Source organism: Mustela lutreola, chromosome 12 (assembly GCF_030435805.1).
Source record: "Mustela lutreola isolate mMusLut2 chromosome 12, mMusLut2.pri, whole genome shotgun sequence".
Lineage (NCBI taxonomy): Eukaryota > Metazoa > Chordata > Mammalia > Carnivora > Mustelidae > Mustela > Mustela lutreola.
This window is the reverse complement of record NC_081301.1, coordinates 33,278,512-33,301,218: the sequence shown is the minus strand read 5'-3', so window position 1 is coordinate 33,301,218 and position 22,707 is coordinate 33,278,512. Positions and strand designations below refer to the sequence as shown.

The following is a 22,707-nucleotide window of genomic DNA, read 5'->3' as shown; positions in this document are numbered from 1 at the left end:
AAGAGCCATCCTCTTAGGGTGAGGTCAAAGTGTTGATCGGATTGAATTGGGAGGAAAAGCAATGCTGAAAAAAAAAAATCACGTTTCTTGAGAAATCTGGTGATGGACATCACTAAGAATGCTTTGTTCATTGCACAGATGACTTTGAGAGCTTTACTGAGATACTCACATGCCATCCCGTTCGCCCATGTAAAGTACAAGCCAGTGGATTTTAGGAGACTCACAGAGTCAGACAACCATCACCACTGCCAGTTTCAGAACCCCTGTCCCTCCATCACTACTGCAGCCCTCAGCACTGCTCAGCAGCTTTCTCCCTCTATAGATTTTCCTAATCCAGGCTTGCATATGAATGGAACCATGTACCGTGTGGTCTTTTCTGGCTGGCTTCTTTCATTTTCTGTAATGTTTTCAAGGCTCACTCATGCTGTAACAAGTGGCACTATTTCATTCCTCTTTATGGCCAATTCTTATTCCATTGTGTGCACATACCATGGTTCGTTTATCCATTCATCTGGTGGTTTCCACCTTTGGCCACTGTGAATAATGCTGCCACATGCATTCGCACATGCATTTCATGTGGACGTATGTTTTCACTGCTCTTGGATATATATAACAAGGAGTGGAACAGCTGGGCCCCGCGGCAACTCTGTATTCGACCATTTGAAGAAAACTTTCCATGGTTGGTTGTTTAAGTGTTCTACTGGATGCCTGGCCTGTGCTGGGCTCTGATGACCCCAACAGACACAGCCTCCTGGAGAGCACAAAAACAGTCAGGTAGAACACGTTGTCTGTTCACGTTTATTGTAATGACTTGAAAGAAGCTGTGAAAACACACCCAGTGCCTACCTTTGTCATCTCTCCACGTTCCTCCACAGCTTTATCTATAGCCATGTCTGTTGTATGCTCTTTTAAGCCCTAATTCTTCCTGCTTCTAAGGCAGGAAACCTGAGGGCCCCTCACAAGCATGCTTATTGGTAGAGGAGGAAGAGGATAAGGGGACACCCAGAACTCGGATCAGACCCAGCACTGTCATCTCCCTGCCTTGTGACCTTGATTAAGTCCCCTCAATTCTGTGAACCTCAGTTTCCTTATCTGTACACCAGAGATTAGGACAACACTCACTGCCGCAGAGACCCGCCACATCCAGGGAAAATCAGCCGTGTGGGTCTCACTGCTGTTACAGTACAGCGACTGGATCTCAAACTGTTTCTCTGGCTCAGAATTTCCCCACATGGGCGCCTGGGTGGCTCAGTGGGTTAAGCCGCTGACTTCGGCTCAGGTCATGATCTCAGGGTCCTGGGATCGAGTCCTGCATCGGGCTCTCTGCTCAGCAGGGAGCTTGCTTCCCTCTTTCTCTCTCTGCCTGCCTCTCCATCTACTTGTGATTTCTCTCTGTCAAATAAATAAATAAAATCTTTAAAAAAAAAAAAAAAGAATTTCCCCACATGAACTCCAGGATCCTAGCCTCTATGACCATCCTCAAACAAAAGGTTCTGGTCAAATGGGTTTGGGAAATGCTGCAGATTATGTCTTCTCTGCAGGAGTCACAGTTCCCATTAAATGGTGACTTCCATTTCCCAAAGCATGGGAGTCCAGTATCCTGACTGACGTTCCCACTGAAAACATTTGGAAGTATTGGATGTAATATTTTTGTGATAAAGTATTTTTTATTAAAGATTAATTATTTATTTATGAGAGAGAGAACATGAGAGAGGTCAGCTAGAGAATCAGATTCCCTGCTGAGGAGGAAGCACGGTGTGGGACTCAATCCTGGGACTCCAGGATCATGACCTGAGCTGAAGGCAGCTGCTTAACCAGCTGAGCCACCCAGACATCCTGTGATAAAGTCTTTTAAATGTCTTAGTGAACTAGTGATAAAGTAAGAAACTCACAAGGCCCCTAAATTGGGTGACAATAGGAACTCCAAGAGACAAATTTAATAGCAACACATTGCCCAAAGGCCTTTGCTGACTCCCAGGTGAACTTGCATCTTTAATTTCGTGAGTCTCCAGGGCCTTGGGAAGAAGAGACACAGCCCCAGACCACCCAAGGGAGAAAGTCTGGAAGGACACAAGCCACAGAAAACTGGGACCCCAAAGGGCTCCAGCTGCAGAGTAGGGCAAATGAGACAGAAACCAAGCCCCCCTCCCCATTTCCACACCACTACCACCACCAGTGACTAGAAAGAAACAGTCTTTTTTTTTTTTTTTTTTAAGATTTATTTATTTATTTATTTGACAGACAGAGATCACAAGTAGGCAGAGAGGCAGGTAGAGAGAGAGGGGGAAGCAGGCTCCCTGCTGAGCAGAGAGCCTGATGAGGGGCTGGATCCCAGGACCCTGAGACCATGAACCAAGCCGAAGGCAGAGGCCCCAACCCACTGAGCCACCTAGGCACCCCTAGAAAGAAACATTCTTATTAGAAACTCTGCTACGGGGTAAAGCAGAAGGAAAACTCCAATGAATCCATAGCTATTGGGATGCCTGGGTTAAGTGTTAAGTGGCTGCCTCTGCCTCAGGTCATGATCTGGGATCAAGTCCTGTGATGGGCTCCTGCTCAACAGAGAGTCTGCTTCTCCCCCTGTCCCTCACCCCTGCTTGTGCTCTCTCTCTCTGGCAAATAAATAAAATCTTTTAAAAAAATCCATAGCTATAAAATAGTTTTTGTACTTGAATTTGACTTTGTTTTTGTGGATCATCCAAAAGACTTCCATTGGATAATATAGCTCAAAATGAGCTTGTGTTAGTGGTGCCCAGATGCTTACCTGGTGGAGACAACTACACATCCTTTCTAGAAAAAGCCTGCCTTCAGTTAAGACCTTTAAGGATTCTCACAAATCAAATGTCCAGAATAAAAACTCACAGTAAGATAACAGACAACACACACATGCACACACACACACACACATGCACACACACAAGAAAGGGGCCCCTTAAGTGTGAGTCACAGAATGAGATCAGTATTGAACATATCAGACCTGAATATAAAATCATGTATTTATTAGAATTAATTAGAGTTAATTATTAGAATTAATTAATTAATGAGTAAGGAGTGAGAAGCTATTAAAATGACCAAGTAGATAGGAAAGAGAACCATATAGAACTTCTAAATTGGAGAAATAAATAGATGAAGTTTTAAAATTATGAATGGCTTTACTATCAAAGAAAACATCCAAAATACAAAGCAGAAAAACAAAGAGATGACAGTCTGGGAGACAGGCAAAGGGATATGGTATGAGAAGGTAGATCTAACGTAGAGCTACTTAGGGGTCCAGAGGGACAGAAGGGGACTGGAGTCAAGGCTGTCTTTGAAGGGATAAGAAAGACTCTTCAAGAGTGGCTGCACTTTTCATGAGCTGGGAAGTCCTGCCAAGTGGTGAAGAGAAATCCTTTGAACTTGCTTAATCCAGTGTTTTCCACACTGCTCTGACCTTGCCCCCACCCCTCCTGATGAGGTAGCTGTTGCCAGGTGGTAGACCCCGTCTTTCTCTTTGGAACATTGCTTTGGGATTTTGTGAGAGTGACCACTTCAGCACCTGCCTTTTCCTGTCCCCTCCCTTGATCCCCCACCTCCAATTCTTATAGAATTACGGGCCCAGATGAGGAGATTTGAGGAGCTCCTGCCCCAGGTGTGCTGGCTGGTGATGGAGAACTTCAAGGAAAACCACTGGAAAAGATTCTGTGTCTCTGCCGAAGAGATCCGGGGACAGTTCTGGAATTATCAGGAGAAGCTGGAGAAAGGGAAGGTGGGGTCCCCCAGCCCAGCCCTTCCTCTCTAGGACCAAGGGCCCTGAGAGCTCAGAAATGGAGGCAGAACTGGGTAGGGTGGGGTTGACTGATTGGCTCTGAGGGCAGAAGAATAGGGCATTGGAGAAATGTCTTCTTCATAGAAGGTGTTCAATAAACTTATTTTTTTATTTACTGGGTGGGTTTGCTGTTTCTGTGGGAGTGTGTCATTGACATCAGCAGTGATGGGCTACCTGGTCCTTAGAGGCATGGGACATGGATGCCATCAGTTTTATTGGACTAAGGCCCTGGTTGTGCTGAGGCAGCTGCTCAGCTCTCCCATTCCCTAGCTCTCAGCGTCAGCTCCAACCATGCCCCCATCTGGCCTTCTCTGCCTCTCCTCTGCCCTTCCATGGCCCTTCACACACCCGAGTTGGAGCACACATCATTCTGGCCCTGGCCTTTATTAGCAGAGGACATGGGCCAATGACCTTTTGTTCCGGACCTAGAAACCAGGTCAAAACCCCCACTGATTTCTGGATTATTTGGTTGAAGGATGAAAATGCCCAGAAGCTCCATCTAAATCTTGGACATCCCGCACATTTCCAAGAAATGGAGTCTCTGTGTCAAGTGGAAGAGAAAAGGCAGAATGACTTAGACACCGCGATCATGACAACCAGGGAAAAGCTTGAGGTCAGTGGTGCCATGAACCCCCAGGTCGGGGTGATAAGGGCAGCACCGCCCCAGAGAGATCCCGTCCCTGCCCCAGTGACAGTCCAGCGACAGCGCTGAGCACGGCGCCTAGCTGGCACCCTGGCTGAAGACGGGCATGAAAGTCAGCATGTGTTATGGGCTAGCTCATCATTATTGACGGGTCTCACGTGTGTCTTTTGATTTCTCAGTTCGTTAACTATAAAATTACTAATGAGAACTTCTTTTTTCGAGATCCATGTCTATTTATATCTCTTTAGTGAATTGCTTGTGGTCATCCCTTGGCCACTAATGAATCGCTTCCTATTTTCAAGCCCAGTCAGCTCTTGGGAGAGGCCTCTTGGCTGAGGACCAGATGCCACTTACCTTGGACATAGCCGACACATGGCTTTGGTCTTGTCTCACCTGCTGTCTCACCTGCTGTCTCCCCAAGTCCTCCCTTGGCCTGCCTTTGGAGGCAGGCTCCTCTCCCTGCAACACCAGGATGCCCATGTTTTCCCCAGGAATTCACCAGGAGGTACGGCCGGCATTTCATAGCCAACTTGGCCTCCTTCACCGAGAAGTTCTTGCTGCAGTTGGATGAAGTGGTCACCATCGATGATGTCCGGGTTGCAAGTAAGTCATGCCGCTGGCCTTATGCCTGGGCCCCAGGGGGTTGGTGAGGTGGAGGGTGATGGGCCAGAGCCATCTGCTTTTACCCCCATTCCACCAGAATGAAAACAGACTTTCCACTGAGAGGATTGATGGATTTTTGTTTTCATTAAAAGTAAAGTGTTAAAAAAAAAAAAAGTAAAGTAGTGTTGTTGTTTAAATTAAAAAAGCAAATCCCCAAATGGGTCAAAAATTATATGTAAAAAAAAAAACCCTAATAGTAAATATTTTCATAATCTTGGGGTAGGGGAAGCTTTCCTAAGTTTGGGAGGAGAGCCAGAAGCCATTAACGGCCTCCAAAGGCACTCTTCTGTGGCCAAAAAAAAAAAAAAAAAAACAAAGAAAAATGTCAAGAAATTGAAAGACAAACCACAAACTGGACAGATATTTTAGCAAGCTACTATATATAAAGTTGTGAATCATGTATTAAATGTTATCCATCTATCACTAACTTAGCAAGTAATTAAAATATTTTTATTTTAAAAAGCTTGTTTTCCAAGGACAATACATTTTTATAGTAAAATTAAGAACTCAATATCAGTTACAAAGGAAGTAAAGGAAAGAACACAGTCTTTCCACCCAGAACGAAGTGCCATTTCTGTCGGCTGTCCATCCTCCAGGCCTTTCCTTTGGGGCACAGGCCTGAGCGTGTGTGTCTGTGTGGGGCAGATTACAGAGTATGTGCTCTTTTATAACTTAATTCACCCTCAAGTGGTCATTGGCCAAGCCAGTAGGTTATCTTCTTGAGCAGTTTCTCTTACTGTGCATTCTACTTTATTACTTAGTCCCTTGCTGTTAAACATGGGGCCATTTCCAGTTTTTCACTCCTGTGCTTGTGCTGAAGGGAGCATCTGCATCCTTATATCTCTATTCTGGGGCTCTAGGTTCCTAGAAGTAGACTTTTGGGATCAACATATATATGCATGTTGAGGCACTGGGCACGTTCCCATACTGGCAGTCTCTCCGTCCAGTGTGAGCCCTGTGTGGGAAGCGGGGCCTGCAGAGAGGCACTAGAGATGAGGGAGAACGGGCAGACCAGCCAGCAGCGAAGACACTCTCGGTACCTTGGAAGGAACCGGGGTGCTGGGGAGATGCCCTGTATCTGCCTCAGGGAGGCCTTTCCTGCTGTAAGTCAGGCTCCTTCCCTGGGAGATTGGGGCTGCCCCTGCCTGCTGGCTTTCATACCACTGGTGCGGCCCTCTCAGGAAAGCATATCAAAGGACAGGTCAGCGAGCCAGACATCAGAGAGATGATTTGAATATTTTTGCCCCAGGGGTAGTTCTTCCATCAGAACCCATTTGCGCTAGTAAGAACTAAAACTTATCTGGAGGCTCATGGGAGCTGTGTGAAGGTCAGAGCATGGTGTCCTGGGCTTTGGAGCTGGGAAGGGCACCTAAACTATACTTCCTGTCACTCAGCCAGGACCCCTGCCCGCCGCTGCTGGCTGCCCGCCTCCACCCCAGGGCTACAGATCTGGTGCCCTCAGCTTCTCTGTGGGACCAGGCTCAGTGACCCCCTGGAGACTCCAAGTGGGAAGGAGGGGAGGAAGCCCTCATCCCTCCAAACGTAAGGTCAGGGGGAAATCCTCTTGATCTCAGCCTACGTGTGAGGCCATGGTCATAACCTCTCTTTTGCCTGCCAGGGATGGAGTCCCCCAGACAGAAAGCATCAATCCTCATACGGAGGAAACTTGCTAGACTTTCCCTGAAGGAAGAAAGTGAGAAGCCCCTGATTGAACGGGGGAGCAGGTAAGAGCCGAGAGCATTGAGGAATACTCACCCGGGGCGGTGTTTGCTGGCGCACGGGGCAGTGGGATGGTTAGGAGCCTGGAAGCTTTGGAAAAGCATTATGTTCTAAGCCTCAGTTTCCTCTCCTGTGAAATGGGCATGGCAGCCCACCTTCCATGGTATTTCAAAGAGAAAGTTCAATGAGATCTTTCTTAGAATGCCTCTGGCACATAGCAAAAGCTCAGCAGTTATTAGTTTCCCTGCTAAGGACACACAAAGTGGGGGCCTGCAAAGAAAGGGAGGCCCATCCCAGTATGGGGCACATTCTCGAGGTGCTAGGTGGCCCCATGAACCCCTGCATGGGAGTTGTCAAAGTGCTTATTCCCTGGGCCCCAAGAATGTGGCTCTGGAAGAAGTCAGACAGTTAGGCAGTGACCCAGTGCTCAGCCCAGTAGGAAAAATGGGCCAGGAATGGGTGCCTGCCACCTGGCCAGCCCCCTGCTGAGGAAACAGGCCTGGTAAAGGGAGCCAACCAATGGTATGGCGTTGCTCCCGCCCTGCGCAGAACCCAAGACCGTCCATGCAGACGGATTTAAACAGTGTGAAAGTATGAGAAAGAATTTGAAGAAGCATAATGTTAAATGCTCAGTAAGGTTTTCCTTTTAATGAAAATATTTCAGACACGATGTTTAAAAAAAAAAAAAGATCTGCTAGGCTCTTCCACCAGGATTGGAGGGTGCGCTGTGAACGATGGTGAGGACAAGCCTGTCCGACTTCACCATGCGTGTTTATTTGCAGGAAGTGGCCAGGAATCAAACCCACTGAAGTCACCATCCAAAATAATATTCTCCTCCGGAAAACATCATGCATCACCACCACCAAAACGACCCTGGGTCACCTGGCAGCTGTGGAAGCCCGAGATGCCGTCTACCTGGTGAGTGGAGAGACCACGTGGGGCCAGGCGGGACCCAGGGAGCGCAGGGCAGCTCTTTGGCTGCCTTGGGAAGAAGGGAGCTTCCTGTCACAGGGTTCCCGGAGCTTTGGCCCATGGAGCAGATGACCCATGTCAGGGTGGCCCAGAGCATGGTGTCAACACTCCAGATGGTTAATGTTCTCAAGCCCGAGGCTGAGATCTGCAGGTTGTGTCCAGTCCCAGTGACAGCGTGGGTTTGATGGCTTGAGCCCCAGTGCTGAGGGACATCCCACTCAGACTGGGGGGTGAAGGAGGACCTTCCAGAGGAACGGTTGAGTGAGAGCGAGGGGACAGAGGCCACGGGAGCAGTGGGCAGCTGTCCAGAAGACCCTCCTCATCTGGCCTCTTCCTGATGCTTTGCTCCTAGAAATATCTAACACTATTTGAAAAGGAGTTGAAGAAGATCCAGGAGGACAGCATGTTGCAGGTGAAGGAGGCTCAGAGCTGGAAGGACTGCTGGAAGCGCTCCGTGCTTACCATCCAGGGCCTGTACTTGTGATACCCTCAACCTACCCCACGTAAAGGCTCATTTTTACTGGACTTCTCTCTCTGTCTGTCCATCCATCCATCCATCCCTGCTCTATACCCAACTCTGTAGCTCCATCAGTGACCAGGACATGGTGTGGTCTCTGTCCTTGTGGAGGTCACTTCCAAGGAGGAGGACGGAGGGAAAAGGGGAGTTCCACGTGGTTAGCGGGGATGGTGGGTCACAGGCGTGGGCCGTTTAAAAGAAAGACCAGCATGTCAGAGGATGTAATTCCAATAGGCATGCTTGGCACTTCAGCTTGGAAAACGCAATAATTAAAATGTATGAGCACGAATACATTTTACATTTCACAGTGTAAAATAATTGCGACCATGCATCCAGCAAAGAAGTGATCCAGTCTTGATTGGGTATCTGTCTGGCAATTTGCCTGACCAAATTAGAGCATTTTGAGGAAAACCTCCCAGGCCTTCTTAATTTTCCTGGGGCCTCTTTAACCTTGTGAGGCTCAGATCCTTCTCTCTAGAAGCCTACATCGTACCATCTTCCTTGCTGATTTTATCTTCCTGGATTAGGTGGCCTAAACATGCCAAGTCTCATTGGTCAGTAGCTCTCTGTGGCGGATGGACAGGCTGCCTACATTCCTTCCTTGATTTTGTCAACTCCTGTTTCTTTTACCTGGTTTGTGTTTGGACTTGGCATCAGTTTGGATTTTCCCATGTTTAACCTCTTTTAATGACTTGATGAGGGGGGCTTTTGTCCCTGCTTTACAGGTGTTGAAACGCAAATCCAGAAGGTGGAGACAACCAACTAAAGGCACACAACCAGCATAGAACTTCAGCATGATTTTTGGTTTCCCAAACGTGGGCGAGGACTTGGGGACAAGTCGATTGTTTTGGAGATGATCCCAAGAAGCATGGGGAAGGGGAGCCTGGAAGGAGACTTAGCCTCACTCCCAGCCCTTCCACCTTCCACAGCAGGCACATTCTGCCCTCCTCACCTGTCCCCCACCCTGCATCACCTGTCCTCTGGCCTGCTGCTGACCTGTCTCCTGACCTGTTCTCCTATAACCATGGTCCGCACTAGGGGCTATGGGCTCACTGTAGCTCCAGGTGCCTGCAGAGGTGGACTGCAAGGCTCCAGTCCTCTCCCCTCAAGTCTACCCTTGGGACCTTAGGGATTCCCCATAGAGCAGGTAGTTAGGAAAATGCATGCCACTGCCCCAGGACAGAGCTGCCTCAGTCTCTTTCTAACTCTCCCTCTTGTAAGTTCCCCTGTGTCTACTCTTCCTTAGCCACACGTCCATGATCCCCACCTGAGAAGTCAGTGTGAGTGAGTGTAGGCACAAGTGTCCAAGTGAGGATGTGGAGAGGAAAATGACCTTATATGGAGAAGGGGGTAGACAGGGGTCTCCCTAGGATCTTAGAGGCTCTCAGCATCAAGTAAACCCCAAAGGGAGGTGTTGAGCCCTGGCCTAAATCTTTTCCTTTTCCTTTAGACTCTGCCCACCTCCTAAGCCCCAGACCAGTCCCTGACACACTCCTGGCCTCAGTTTCCTAATTGTGTAATGAGAAACCAGATACAGAACCACGTAAGTGGGTGTTCGGTGAGGTCAGGCTCCACCAAAACAGGTTGAGGGTGTCAGGGTGGAGTAGCATGGGTACAGAAAAGAAACCAGGGCATGGCAGCCAGTCTGTGTGCCCATAGCCAGGCACACACAAGGGGCCCTGGGTAAGACCCAAGAAGAGTGCATACACATGAGCCCTCAAACTGATGTGTACGCATGTACACGTGAGGTTGTTCTCCTGCAACCATTTCTGTGCACCCCACAGCTGCTGAAACCTGGGTCACAAGTTCTCCCCCAGACCCATGCAGGGGTATCACTTTAACTAGGACGGAGGGTGGGGAAGGGGCAGTTCCTCAAAGAAATGCTGATGTACTACTGTTCCCAATAGATGAGGATGTAGATGTTGGGCAGGCAAAAGCACCCCAAGTCTCAGAATCATGCGAGCTGCCTCCAAACCTGTCTCTGCCAGTATGCTCAGGGGACTGTCCCCAGAGAAGGGACCTGTCTTGTCCAAAATCACACAGTGATTCAATAGCCAAACTCATATTTTGGTTAGGCTTGGATTTGCCTATATATAGCAGAAAACCCAAAGTAATGTGGCATAAACGAGAGATTTAGATCTTTCTTATATAAAAGAACTCTTTTTCTGTTATGCGACAACTCCAGTGACCCCCACCCCCGGCAACTGGACAATGACACTGACTTATTTGTGACTTACTCAAAATAACCAGAGAAAATTACTTATGTTCAGGGAGACGGGCTGTCCTCGGTAACCCCCTTCTCTGTATTCATGAAACTTTCCCACATCCCCTGCAGTGGAGGACATTTGTTAATAAAAGAAAACAAAAACGAAAACGAATCCCCCCACCCCCCCAAAAAAACTCTAACGGGCGGGCAGTCCTTACTGATCCTGGACAGCTTGTCAGGGAAGACCCCATGTCATCTATCCTCCAGCATCTTAGCTTGTGGCTTCCATCGTCCAGTCTGTCCCTGGCCCAGGGTGGCTGGCTGCTGGAGCTCCAGCCTAGACCAGCCACCAGGCCTGAGAGACGGCACTTGAGACGGCAGCAGGAGGAAAGGAGGAGGGCAAAAGAGGCCCTGCCAGCTGTGTCTGGGCCATCTGGCCAGACTCCCCGAAGTCCCACACCCCACTCTGATCACATGTCATTGGCCTGAACTTTGGTCACTTGACTCAGCTGCCACAGAGGTTAGGCACTTTAATTTTTTCATTTGTCGAATTGCTGCCCAAATTAAAACTGTCTTTAAGCAAAGGGGAAATGAAAACTGTGGAAACTACCAGCACTCTTTGCTACCCAGAACTCCAAGATGAAGAACAGGAGAGGGGGTTCTTTTCAGGTGGGTAGGGCGTCTGCAGCCTCTCTTTCCTTCATGTTCACTGGTTCACAGAGAGAGCAGTGTCTCTGCTCTAAACCACAGCATATGAGCAGGACCTCTGCTTTGGGCTTCCAACAGAATGATGGGAACTACTGTGTCGGCCTTCATCTGCTTGTCCCTTACAGGAAGATCTGAGCAAACCCTTCTCTATTTCATAAATGGGGTGGGTAGAGGTCAGGCTGTGAAGTCTTTTAAGCAAGCAACATGTTCCTGAAATGCTGAGTCAAAATTATATCTCTGTATATCAAATAGAATCTGTTGACCCCACCATGTTGAACGCCACAGTGAATATACTAGTAAAAATAATACACACAAAATAAAACTAACAGTGGTTAACATCGCTCATGGTGAAGCTCATTGACTAAAAATTAATAGAGGAAAAATATATTTGAAAAACATTTTGATAGGCATAACTTGACCCCAGAAAAATGACTTGATAGAAATAATAATCCCCTAAAATTTATAATAGCAGACTCTGTAGTCAGCAAATTATGATCTGGACCAAAAATCAATTTATGTAAAAAAAGGATCCTAATATAAATAGTTGCAGTGACTTAATAATAAAAGTAGATAAGCTACAATTGAGTTTCTGTACTATGTTTGTTTCTCGAATGTTGTCTCACTTTTTAGCACTTAACAGGCCTCATATTTTAGAGCAGTTTTAGGTTTATAGAAAAATTGAGCAAGTAGCACCAAATTCTGTTTATCTCACTCCCTTCCCCCACAGTTTACTCTATTTTTAACATCTTGTAATAGAGTAGTTCATTTGTTAAAGCTTACAGACCAGTACTGGTACATTATTACAACTAAAGTCCATAGTTTATGGTAGGTCTCATTCTTCCTGCTACACAATTGATGAGTGTGGAGTGGCATGTCTCCACCATTAGAGCATCAGGCAGAAGAGTTGTACAAAGCTCACATCCCATGTTCAACCTCTTCTTTCCTCTCTTTCTCCCCCAAACACTTTTTGTCCTCGCTAGAGTTTTGCCCTTTCCAGAATGTCAAAGAGTTGGAACCATATAGTACGTAGCCTTTTCAGACTGACTTTTTTCATTTAGCAATATGTATTTAAAGTTCCTCTATGTCTTTTTGTGCATGGGTAGCTCATTTCTTTATATTGCTGAGTAATACCCATCATCTGGATGTACTACAGTTTGTTTATCCATGTACTTACTAAAGGATCTCTCAGTGGCTTCCAATTTGGGGCAGTTATTCATAATTGTTGAATATTTGTGTGCAGGCTTTTGTGTAGATGTGGTTTTTTTTTTTTTTTTTTTTTAAGATTTTATTTATTTGACAGAGATCACAAGCAGGCAGAGAGGCAGGCAGAGAGAGAGAGGAAGTGAAGCAGGCTCCCTGCCAAGCAGAGAGCCCAATGTGGGACTCGATCCCAGGACCCTGGGATCATGACCTAAGTTGAAGGCAGAGGCCTTTACCCACTGAGCCACCCAGGCGCCCCTGTGTAGACGTGTTTTCAGCTCTTGTTTGGTAAATACCTAGGAGCATGATTGCTGGATCATAAGGTAGGACTATGTTTTGCTTTTTAAGAATCTGCAAAATTGTCTTGCCAAGTGGTTGTACTATTTTGCATTCCCAGCAGGAATGTTGTGCCATACCATTGTCAGCATTTGGTCTGATCAGGGTTTTGTTGGTTTGTTTCTTTTTATTTTTCATTTAGCCCTTCTAAAGGATGTTTGGTGGTATCTCATTGTAGCTTTAATTTGCAGTTTCCTAATGATATATGATGTTGAACATCTTTCCATATGCCTATTGCCATCTGCTTGTCTTCTTTTTTTTTTTTTAAGATTTTATTTATTTGACAGAGAGAAAGATCACAGGTAGGCAGAGAGGCAAGCAGAGAGAGAGGGGGAAGCAGGCTCCCTGCTGAGCAGAGAGCCCGATGCGGGGCTCGATCCCAGGACCCTGAGATCAAGACCTGAGCCGAAAGCAGAGGCTTAACCCACTGAGCCACCCAGGCGCCCCTGCTTGTCTTCTTTGATGAGATATCTGTTCAGATCTATTATCCATACTTTTTTTATTGCCCATTTTTTTAGTGATTTGCTGGAGGTATCTTTTCCTGAATTAAAGAGTTTATTTTGCTTCTGAGATTTTGTTTACCAATTGAGATATTGTTGCATTTTAGGCATCCCTTGTATGTTTTGGACATCCTTATTTGCCATCTTTATGTCTTCTTTGCTGAGGTGTCTGTTCAGATCTTTTGCTCATTTTTAAATTTAATAATTCTTTGTTTTCTTCCTGTTGAGTTTGAAAAGTTCCTTGTGTATTTTGGATATCAATCCTTTATCAGATAATGTGTTTTGTAAATATTTTCTCCTGGTCTGTGGCTTGTCTTTTCATTCTCTTAGCAGTCTTTTGCAGAGGAGTAGTGTTAATTTCAGTTAAGTTCAGTTTATCAGCATTTTCTTTCATGGATCAAACTTTTGATATTTTATCTAAAAAGTTGTTAACAAATCTAAGGTCACCTAGATTTTCTCCTATGTTATCTTTTAGGAGTTTTATAGTTTTACATTCTACATCAGAACATTCTGAGTTAATTTTTGTGAAAGTTCTTTATGAAGGTTCATTTTTTTTGCAAGTGGATGTCCAGTTGTTCCAAAACCATTTGTTGTAAAAATCTATCATTTCTCCATTGAACTGCCTTTCATCCTTTGTTAAAGACCAATTGACTATATTTGTGAGGGTCTATTTCTGGGTTCTTTATTCTGTTCCACTGATGTATTTGTCTATTCTTTCATCTAAAACCACACTATTCTTTCTAAAGATTTATTTAATTTAGAGATAATGTGTGTGTGCAAGCAAGGGGAGGGTAAGAGGGAGAGGGGAAGCAGAATACCCACTGAGCAGGGACTCAGATGCTGGGGCTTGATCTCAAGACCCTGAGATCTTGACCTGAGCTGAAACCAAGTTGGACACTTAACCAACTGAACCACCCAGGCACCCTTATACCACACTATCTTGATTATTGTAGCTTTACTTTATAATAAGTCTTGAAGTCTGGTAATGCAGTCCTCCAATTTTGTTCTTCTCTTTCAATACTGTGCTAGCTGTCTTGTCATCTTTTTTTTTTTTTTTAACCTTTCCTTGTAAACTATAAAATCAATTTGTCAATGTCCATAAAATTACTTGCTGGGATTTTGATTAGGATTACATTGTCTATATAGATCAAGTTGGGGAAAACTGACATCTTGATAATATTGGGTCTTCCTATCCATGAACATGGGATATCTCTACACTTAACAATTCTTTGGTCCCTTTCATAAGAGTTATAGTTTCCCTATAAAGATCTTATAAGTATCTGTGAGCACGACAATGCTTTGTTGTAGTCCTAAAGAAGATGCAAAATGTGGTTGTATTTATTTAGGTAATCATCCAAATGAAAATGAAAATATTTTACACTCTTATTGAGAACTCTCAGATCTCCAACAATAAGCCAAGGACACCAGTTTATACAACATTGGCCTAGACTCCACTCCTATCTTGTCAGCACCACAGTTCTAAGTAGGTTGCTGATGATGTTGTAAACATTGCCCCCAAGTTATAAAACCAGCTTTCCAGCAATAGGGTTTATGCAACCTGTCATAATCCCTAGCCACAAATCCTGGAATTTCAAATAAAGACCTTTTTACCTTCCCAGACACATTACAAGATCAGGATTGAGACTTGGAATCACCCAGAGCAATGCTTTTCTCAACTTTAGCAGTATAGGCTCCAAATACCCCCAAGGAAAGATTCTGACAAAACAGTTGCAAATTATGTTATTGAAAACACCTGGACATTATCTGAGTTATAAATGGGTCTTGTTTATTTGCAAGGAAATGACCAACTGGAATTTAAGACTTTGTTCTGGGTACCATTTTGAAGAAATTTGATTAAGTAATGCTTGCTTAGAGGAGGTAAATGTGACATTTAATTAAGAGAAGACATTAGGAAGGTTGTGACAGCAGCCTCCAAATATCAAACAAGCTCTCCTCTATAGGGAAGATTCCATTCTTTCTCTTTAGCCAACAGGTAAAACCAAAGCTTATGAGTGGACACTCTAGGGAGAGAGTTTTTAGATCCAAATGGCATTTTGATAGATATTCAGAGCTACCTGCCCAATAAAGACAGGGCTCATACACAAGGGGAAGTCCCTCACTGATACAGAAATGGTCCATGCAGAGGAACAATGTTTTGAAATAGTTCATAAAGGATGTCTGTCTAGTTGACAGGCCTGTTGATGTCAACAAGCATCTGGAGAAGTATCAGGTCACACTCCTCCAGCCTCTCCTCTACTTTACCACCCATGATCTACTAGGATTGGAGGTGAACACAGTGCCTTCCCAGGAAGGAAAGGATGTAGAGAAGAAAAGAATTGATTGGAAACATCTGGAGATGTGAAAGGAAAAATTCTAGGATATAGAATGGCAAAATAAAGATCAAGACTCTTTCTGAACAATTGTCAGCCCATAAATTTGTACCTGGATTTGGTGCAAGCTATTTGTTAACCTCTATTATATAGGTCTACAGCTTTCCTTAGAGATTTTGATAAAGGAAAAAAGTTTACTTTGTCCTTATACTTTTCATGCATTTTACTTTGCTTACTTCTTCAGTCCCTTATTTCATTCATCAGGTACACATAGAGGCAGCATAGCATTGTAGAAAGAGGATGGACTTAAACCCTTCCTTATTTATCCATCCACTGAGTAAATATTACAAGCCTATATGTGCCAAGCACTAGAACACTGCAATCATCATGATTAGGGAATATATCTATATCCCTATCTTTCTACCTATCTATGATCAACCTTCAAACCCCTTTTTGGGAATATGTACTGCACAAAGGAAGGAAATGCTATGTCACTGTTGACTACTGTGTTGCTCTCAGATTAAGAACCACTTACCTAGAGAAAATCTCCTCTAGTGTCTTACTCTGGCCAACAGCCTGCTAGCTCCTTTCTTAACCAACAACTGGTCTCCAGGTATTACAATGTTCTAATTGCAAATATAAAACACCCTGTGTTAAGGAAATTGCTGCTGAGAGCAGGAACCACAGTTTCAAATGGAAAAAGACTAAGTGCAAGGGGATGAAGAGAGAATTGGAAGGAAGGCCATCTATTCTACTTATGGGCTAAATGAACTCTACGCAGAACCCTCAAAACAGTGGTTTTAATCTCCTCAGCTGGTTGTGAGTACTAGATAGAATCAGATAATTTGGGAGTGGGGTGATACAGAATTCTAATAAATATAAATACATGCATTCATCCCTAAGACTGTTGGAGTAAACAGGAATGTCTTGCTCAGCTTCTCTTTGGGTAGGACTGGCTATTGGGGGATTTCTAGAAGCAGCACTCAAGCCCTATCTGACCCACCATCTTCTTTTATAATGAATATTTTGTAATCCCTCCTTTAACTCTCCTGATATTAAATCCAAAGATAAAATAACCTGGAAAATTCATTCTATGGTTAAACTATGAAAAAGTTATTTGTGTTTATACATAAAGCAAAGGTTTTTTATCTACATGAATGACTGGCAAGACATTCACATGTTGGTTGGGACAAAGGGAACTTCTCGGAGATGAGGGAGCTCTTCCATATATACCAGGACAGCAAGCATGCAGCCTGGACCGCTAAATCCCAGGAGGTGCCCACCCATCATTGTGACAACCTAAAATAACCTCGTGAATGTCCAAAGTGCCCTTGGGAAAACAGCAGGTAGATGTACTCCCATGGAGAACCACAGGTGAATGGGAACTGACCACCAAACAGCCCATAGGGAAGGCTCCTTTTCTACTTACTGGCTTAACATTACCACTTAAGCAAATCTGAGGTTAGAATGAGCCCAAAGGGCTCCCGATCCAACAAAAGACTTCGATTTATTCAAGATCAAACTTTTCTTTATTTATTTTGTATATTTATTTATTTGACAGAGAGAGACATAGCAAGAGACAGAACACAAGCAGGGGGAGTAGGAAAGGGAGAAGCAGGCTTCTCGCCAAGCAGGGAGCCTGATGCAGTGGGGCTCAATCTCAGGACCCTGGGATTGTGACCTGGGCTGAAGGCAGATGCTTAATGACTGAGCCAGCCAGGTGCCCCTCAAGGTCAAACATTTAAGTGGGCCAGTGATATTCCCAGAATACTACTTCAAATCTGAACCCATAGTTTTTTAAGATTTTATTTTTTATGTAACCTCTATACCCAGTACTGGATTCTAACTCATGACTCCAAGGTCAAGAGGCACATGCTCTACTGATGGAGCCTGTCGGGTGCCCTGAACCCACATTTTTTGAGTACCATCTGCAATTTTGATTTCAGGGTCAGCTAACCAATGCTGAGCGCCTCCTGTATACTTACATGGTTCTTTCTCATCGCCTCCTCCCTTCCTCACCCCTAGCATCTACTGCAGCATAATTTTCGTACCAGTCTGTTCATCAACTATTACAGAATCCATAATGCTGTAGTTGTTACCCTTGTTCAGAGTATCAGTTACCCTCTCTCCATGCCCTAGCCCACATCTGGGCCGTTTAGCTGCTGCCAACTCAACACCTGGACCCTTGGAGTCCTCCTCCTTTCTAGGCTGTGTCCAAGGCTGGGCTGGGTGAATGAACCACAGTTCCAGAGGGGCAGAGGCCACCTCTTAGAAGCCAAGACCCTCCCCCCATGGGTCCTATGACCTTGCTATACACAATATGGCTTTAAGCTTTTGTTATCCCCTGTTTTCCAGTGTTCGATGGCTCTGTGGCCTCTACAGCTTTAGGGATCAGCCCCTTCTGGGGATTAGCCCCTTTCAGCTGACTCACCTTGGAGGCCTTTGTGGACAGATTAAGGAGTTTTGCTTGATCAGCACATCCTGAGCTTTACCAGGGCTTGGGTTTTAGCAGGGCCCCAGCAATCTCTCCCTTCAATGTTCTGTTCTGTTTTGTTTCTCTTAACTCAGTTAAAACAAATGCAATTGTCTAGAAATTCCTCTATACTTGTTTGCGAGGCAATAGCTGACCGGAGAGGGTAAGATCATGGTGTTAATGATTCACCAAACATAACAAAGATCTGTCCAAAAATTTCTTTTGTTATGAATCCATTTTTCCTGACCTTGTGTAAGTAAAAAGTACCAGTGAGGCTGGGCTTAATCCACATAATAAAACTTTGAACATGTTTTTGTTTAGCTTTGAGAAGGACTTAAAATTATTATTGCTGAAATTATTTGCCATTAAATAACTCAGAGGGAAAAAAAAGACAAATGTAAAGTCTTTCGAGTGTTCATAAGGGAGATGAGACATAGAACATGTTCCCCTGCTGTAAACATTTTTGCAGGACAAATAAGTTACACTGGGAGCTCAGCCCAAGGAGAAGTCACTTTCAGGTGGGCCTGCAAGGAAGATTTCTCCGGAGAGGAATTCATGAAGACACCAAATAACACCACAACCGAGACCCTATGGCTCATTCAGCAGTATGCAGAGTGATGGACATGAGAGTTTTGGTTTTGGTTTTCTCTTTGGAGACAATATAGGGAAGAAACAGATGAGTTCAGATGGGAAGTGAGATGAGAATACCGAGAGGTCTCTAAAATTGCCCCTCTCAATTTTGGAGAGTGGAAGAGCCGCCGATGGCAGAGAAACTCAGAGAAGGAGGGTTAAGGGGGTCTCTTTCTTAGACTGTATCGCACACCACACACTCCATCACATGAGATAAAAACGAAGTGAGCCACAGACATGGTCTTGGAGCACGATTGCTGTCTCCCCTGCTTTTTACATGGTGTCTTGCAGGACGGGGAGAGGGGAAGGAGGGAAGGACAGAGATGTGCCTCAACCAATGGCTTTGGCCTTGTCTGCCTTGTATAGGTGCTTTGGTGTTTGCGTCCAAGGTGGCTCTCTCCAAAAAATGCACGAAGGGCTTTAGGTGGACACTTCACCCTAATAGTCGTACCTTTCTCAGCCCAGGAAAAGGCAGCCATAAATCCAACTTCCCTCCTTATACGTGGGTCTTGATTTGCACTCTGTTTCCATGACAACCTCTCTCTCTCTCTCTGGAGTATTCGGAGGGGCACAGATTACCTGCCAGGCTGCTGCCCACTGGCCAGCTGCTCCCTCCTATCCACTCCCCTATATCCAAATGCCACCTGTGCAGATCACATCCTCTCAACAGCCCTTGGGGGTGGAAGCTGTGCCTGCCTCTCCTGAGGGAGAGCCACAGATGCTCCTGGCCCCCACAGATGCTCCTGGCCCCCACTTCTGTCATCCAAAGATGATCTTGGGTTTTTGCTGAGAGAGAATACCTTCTCCCTCAGTCTAGTTCATTCTGAAAACTCCGCTCTCTGTCCTCAGGATATATACCTTCATATAAGGCAGTTTTCAGTACGGATTCCTAGTGGGTGCCCCCAAACCATTTTTGAGATCATATGCCAAATTTTATATCCATGTGTTGTTTTCACATATTCTGACTTCCTTCTCCCATAACCCATTTGTCATCTCTGATTCCCCCAAAATCCAATTACATCCAGATCATGGGAATTAATTCTTGAACTCCCCAGGACTTGGACCATTTCCAAAGAAAGTAAACAAAATTCCTAATCTCTCCTTGTTATGTCAGCTACCCATGGAGTTCTGAGAACCTCCTGATATGTCTTAGCCAAAAATCCACCCGCAGAATGGACACTACCCAAGAACATATAGGAAGGGCCAATGAACACATGAAAAGATGCTCAATATCATTAGTCATGGGGAAATGCAAATTAAAAAACTCAATGTGATATATGTATCCACATCCACTGAAACAGCTAAACTTAAAATGACTGGCAATTCCAAGGACTTGAGAAGATCTGGAGGAACCAGAACTCTCATACGTTGCTGGCAGGTGGTGGGGGCGTGGAGAACAAAATGATGCAGCCACTTTAGAAACAATCTGACAGTTTCTTATAGAGTTAGACGTACACTGATTCTACAACCAGCAATTCTACTTCTAAGTCTTAATGCAAGAAAAATATGTCACCACGCAAAGACCTGCATGTGATTGTTTATAGCAGTTTTGTTCATAATAATCCCAAACTGGAAATAACACAAATGTGTATCAAATGTGAATGGATAAACAAATTGTGACACACCTATACCTGTGATGGTATGCTGTTATGCAATAAGAAGGAACAGACTGCTAATCTATGCGACAACATGAGTGACTCTCAAATGCATTATGCTAAGTGAAGAAAGCCAGAAACAAAAGACCACACACTATATGATTCCATTTACATGGCATTCTAGAAAAGGCAAAGCTATAGTGACAGATGTCAGATCAATGCCTGCCTGGGGCTGGAGAGAGGGGGTAGAAATTAACTATAAAGAGGCGCAAGAAAACTTTTTTTTTTTTTTTAAGATTTATTTATTTGTGAAAGAGAGTGCTAGCAGGGAGAAGAGGATTGGGGGTGGAGAGAGTGAGAGAGGCAGAGGCAGATTCCCTGCTGAGCAGAACCTCTCACAGGGCTCCATCCCACAACTCTTGAGATCATAAGGTGAGCTTAAGAGTCAGAAGCTTAACCTACTGAACCACCCAGACACTCAAAGAAGCACAGGGGATCTTTTTGGAATGATGATCTAGTTCTACATCTTGACTGTGGAGGTGGACACATGACTAAATACATTTGTCAAAATTCATCCACGGGCTCTCTGCTCAGCAGGGAGCCTGCTTCCTCCTCTCTCTCTCTCTCTCTCTGCCTGCCTCTCTGCCTACTTGTAATCTCTGTCTGTCAAATAAAAAAAAAAATAAATAAAATCTTAAGAAAAAAAAAACATTTAAAAATGGGCGCCTGGGTGGCTCAGTGGGTTAAGCCGCTGCCTTCGGCTCAGGTCATGATCTCGGGGTCCTGGGATCGAGTCCCACATCGGGCTCTCTGCTCAGCAGGGAGCCTGCTTCCTCCTCTCTCTCTCTCTCTCTCTGCCTGCCTCTCTGCCTACTTGTAATCTCTGTCTGTCAAATAAAAAAAAAAATAAATAAAATCTTAAGAAAATTCATCCAACTGTACATTTAAAATATTTATTATATGTAAAATATTCAGGGGAAAAGCTGGTTTTTAAAAAAAAAAAAACTAGCTATAGAACATCATTTTTCTTTGTATATAGGATAGTCCAAACACAGAATTCCTTTGTAAGTACAACTAATCTCAGACTTGAGTTACATTGCTTTTATGACTTGCCTTGCATATTGGACTCCAGAGTTTTTTCTAATTTTCTATCCCAACTGGTGCTCTTTCAATTGGGAGCTGCTTTTTACATCTTTCCCATCTTAAAAGTGGAACCAGAGGAGGTTATCAGCACTGCAGAGTCCAAATCGTGTCTGGCTATATTTTAGGTCTATTAAATCCACTGCAGTGTTTAGAGCAGATTGGGAGAGAGATCCTAAACTGACTGAAATACAGCAGCAGGGACGGAGAGGAGCGCCAGGGAGAGACATTTGGGCAGATCTAGTTAGAGACTAGTTGTGGGAGTATCACAGAGAACAGCATACAAAGGAGATTTTGAATAGTTCCCCACCGCCTCTGGGGAGAAGCCCAAACTCCCGCGTGGGCTCTCAGGCCTTCCATGGTCTACTTCCAATCTACCCTTTCATTGCCTGCTGTCTCTTTTCACTGAACCAAAAGATCCCTCAAAGGATCCCTCTGAGATCCCTCAGAGATCCTAGATCTCTGGGTCATAAGTTTGAGCCCCACCTTGGATATAGAGTTTACTTAAAAAGAACCTTAAAAAAAAATCTAAAAATAAAAAAAGCCCCGCAAGCGTAGGTTTGTGCCTTAACATAGTACGCACTTCATGAAAATTACATAAGAGTGGGTGTTCAGTAGGTACTGGTTGATTGTCTGTTCACCTAATGATGGGCATTTGTGTTGGTTCTATTCTTGGCTATTATGAACAAGGCTGCTGTGAACATTCTTGTCCGGGTCTTTATGTGGACATATGCTTTCATTTCTCTTGAGTAAACCCTGGAAATAGAATTACTGGATCATATGGTAGGTTTATTACCTCCATATACTAGGATACTACTCAGCAATAAAAAGATATGAACCATGGTCCACACAACAACATGGATGAATCTCAACATATTTATGTTGAGTGAAAAGGGCTAGACACCACCACCCCACCAAAAGTCAGCATATACTGTACGATTCTGTTTATATAAAACCCTAGAAAAAGCAAGCCCGAGGCACTGGGGTGGCTGAGTTGGTTGGGTGTCTGACTCTTGGTTTCAGCTCAGGTTGTGATCTCAGGGTCCTGGGATCGAGCCTCGCCTTGGGCTCTGTGCTCAGGGTGTGGACTCTGTTTGAAGATTCTCTCTCCCTCTCCCTCTGCCTCCCCCCCACACACACTCATGCTCTCTCTAAAAATAGACATAAATAAAATATTGGGGAAAAAAGTCAACTAATCTATAGTGACAGAAAGCAGATCGGCAGAGGGGGCAAGGACAGAGAGGCATAAGAGGTGAGGATTACAGAAGTG

At 44.7% G+C, this 22,707-nt stretch overlaps 1 protein-coding gene across 6 annotated transcripts in view; it reads left to right on the top strand.

The window, feature by feature from the left end:
• The window catches only part of CCDC180 (coiled-coil domain containing 180), a 62,936-nt gene extending 51,363 nt beyond the window's left edge, over positions 1 to 11,573 (top strand). For 3 of the 6 annotated variants that reach the window (XM_059142216.1, XM_059142214.1, XM_059142218.1), the window contains exons 33-38: positions 3,585 to 3,745; positions 4,281 to 4,418; positions 4,940 to 5,051; positions 6,730 to 6,835; positions 7,613 to 7,748; positions 8,155 to 11,573. In XM_059142216.1, the coding sequence (XP_058998199.1) occupies positions 3,585 to 3,745; positions 4,281 to 4,418; positions 4,940 to 5,051; positions 6,730 to 6,835; positions 7,613 to 7,748; positions 8,155 to 8,286 (785 nt within the window). In that variant the 3' untranslated portion in view covers positions 8,287 to 11,573. Of the gene's footprint in view, positions 1 to 3,584; positions 3,746 to 4,280; positions 4,419 to 4,939; positions 5,052 to 6,729; positions 6,836 to 7,612; positions 7,749 to 8,154 lie in introns of those variants that run through there. The other 3 variants (XM_059142217.1, XM_059142219.1, XM_059142220.1) reach the window with 3 other exon arrangements.
• The last annotated feature ends 11,134 nt before the right edge of the window (positions 11,574 to 22,707 follow it).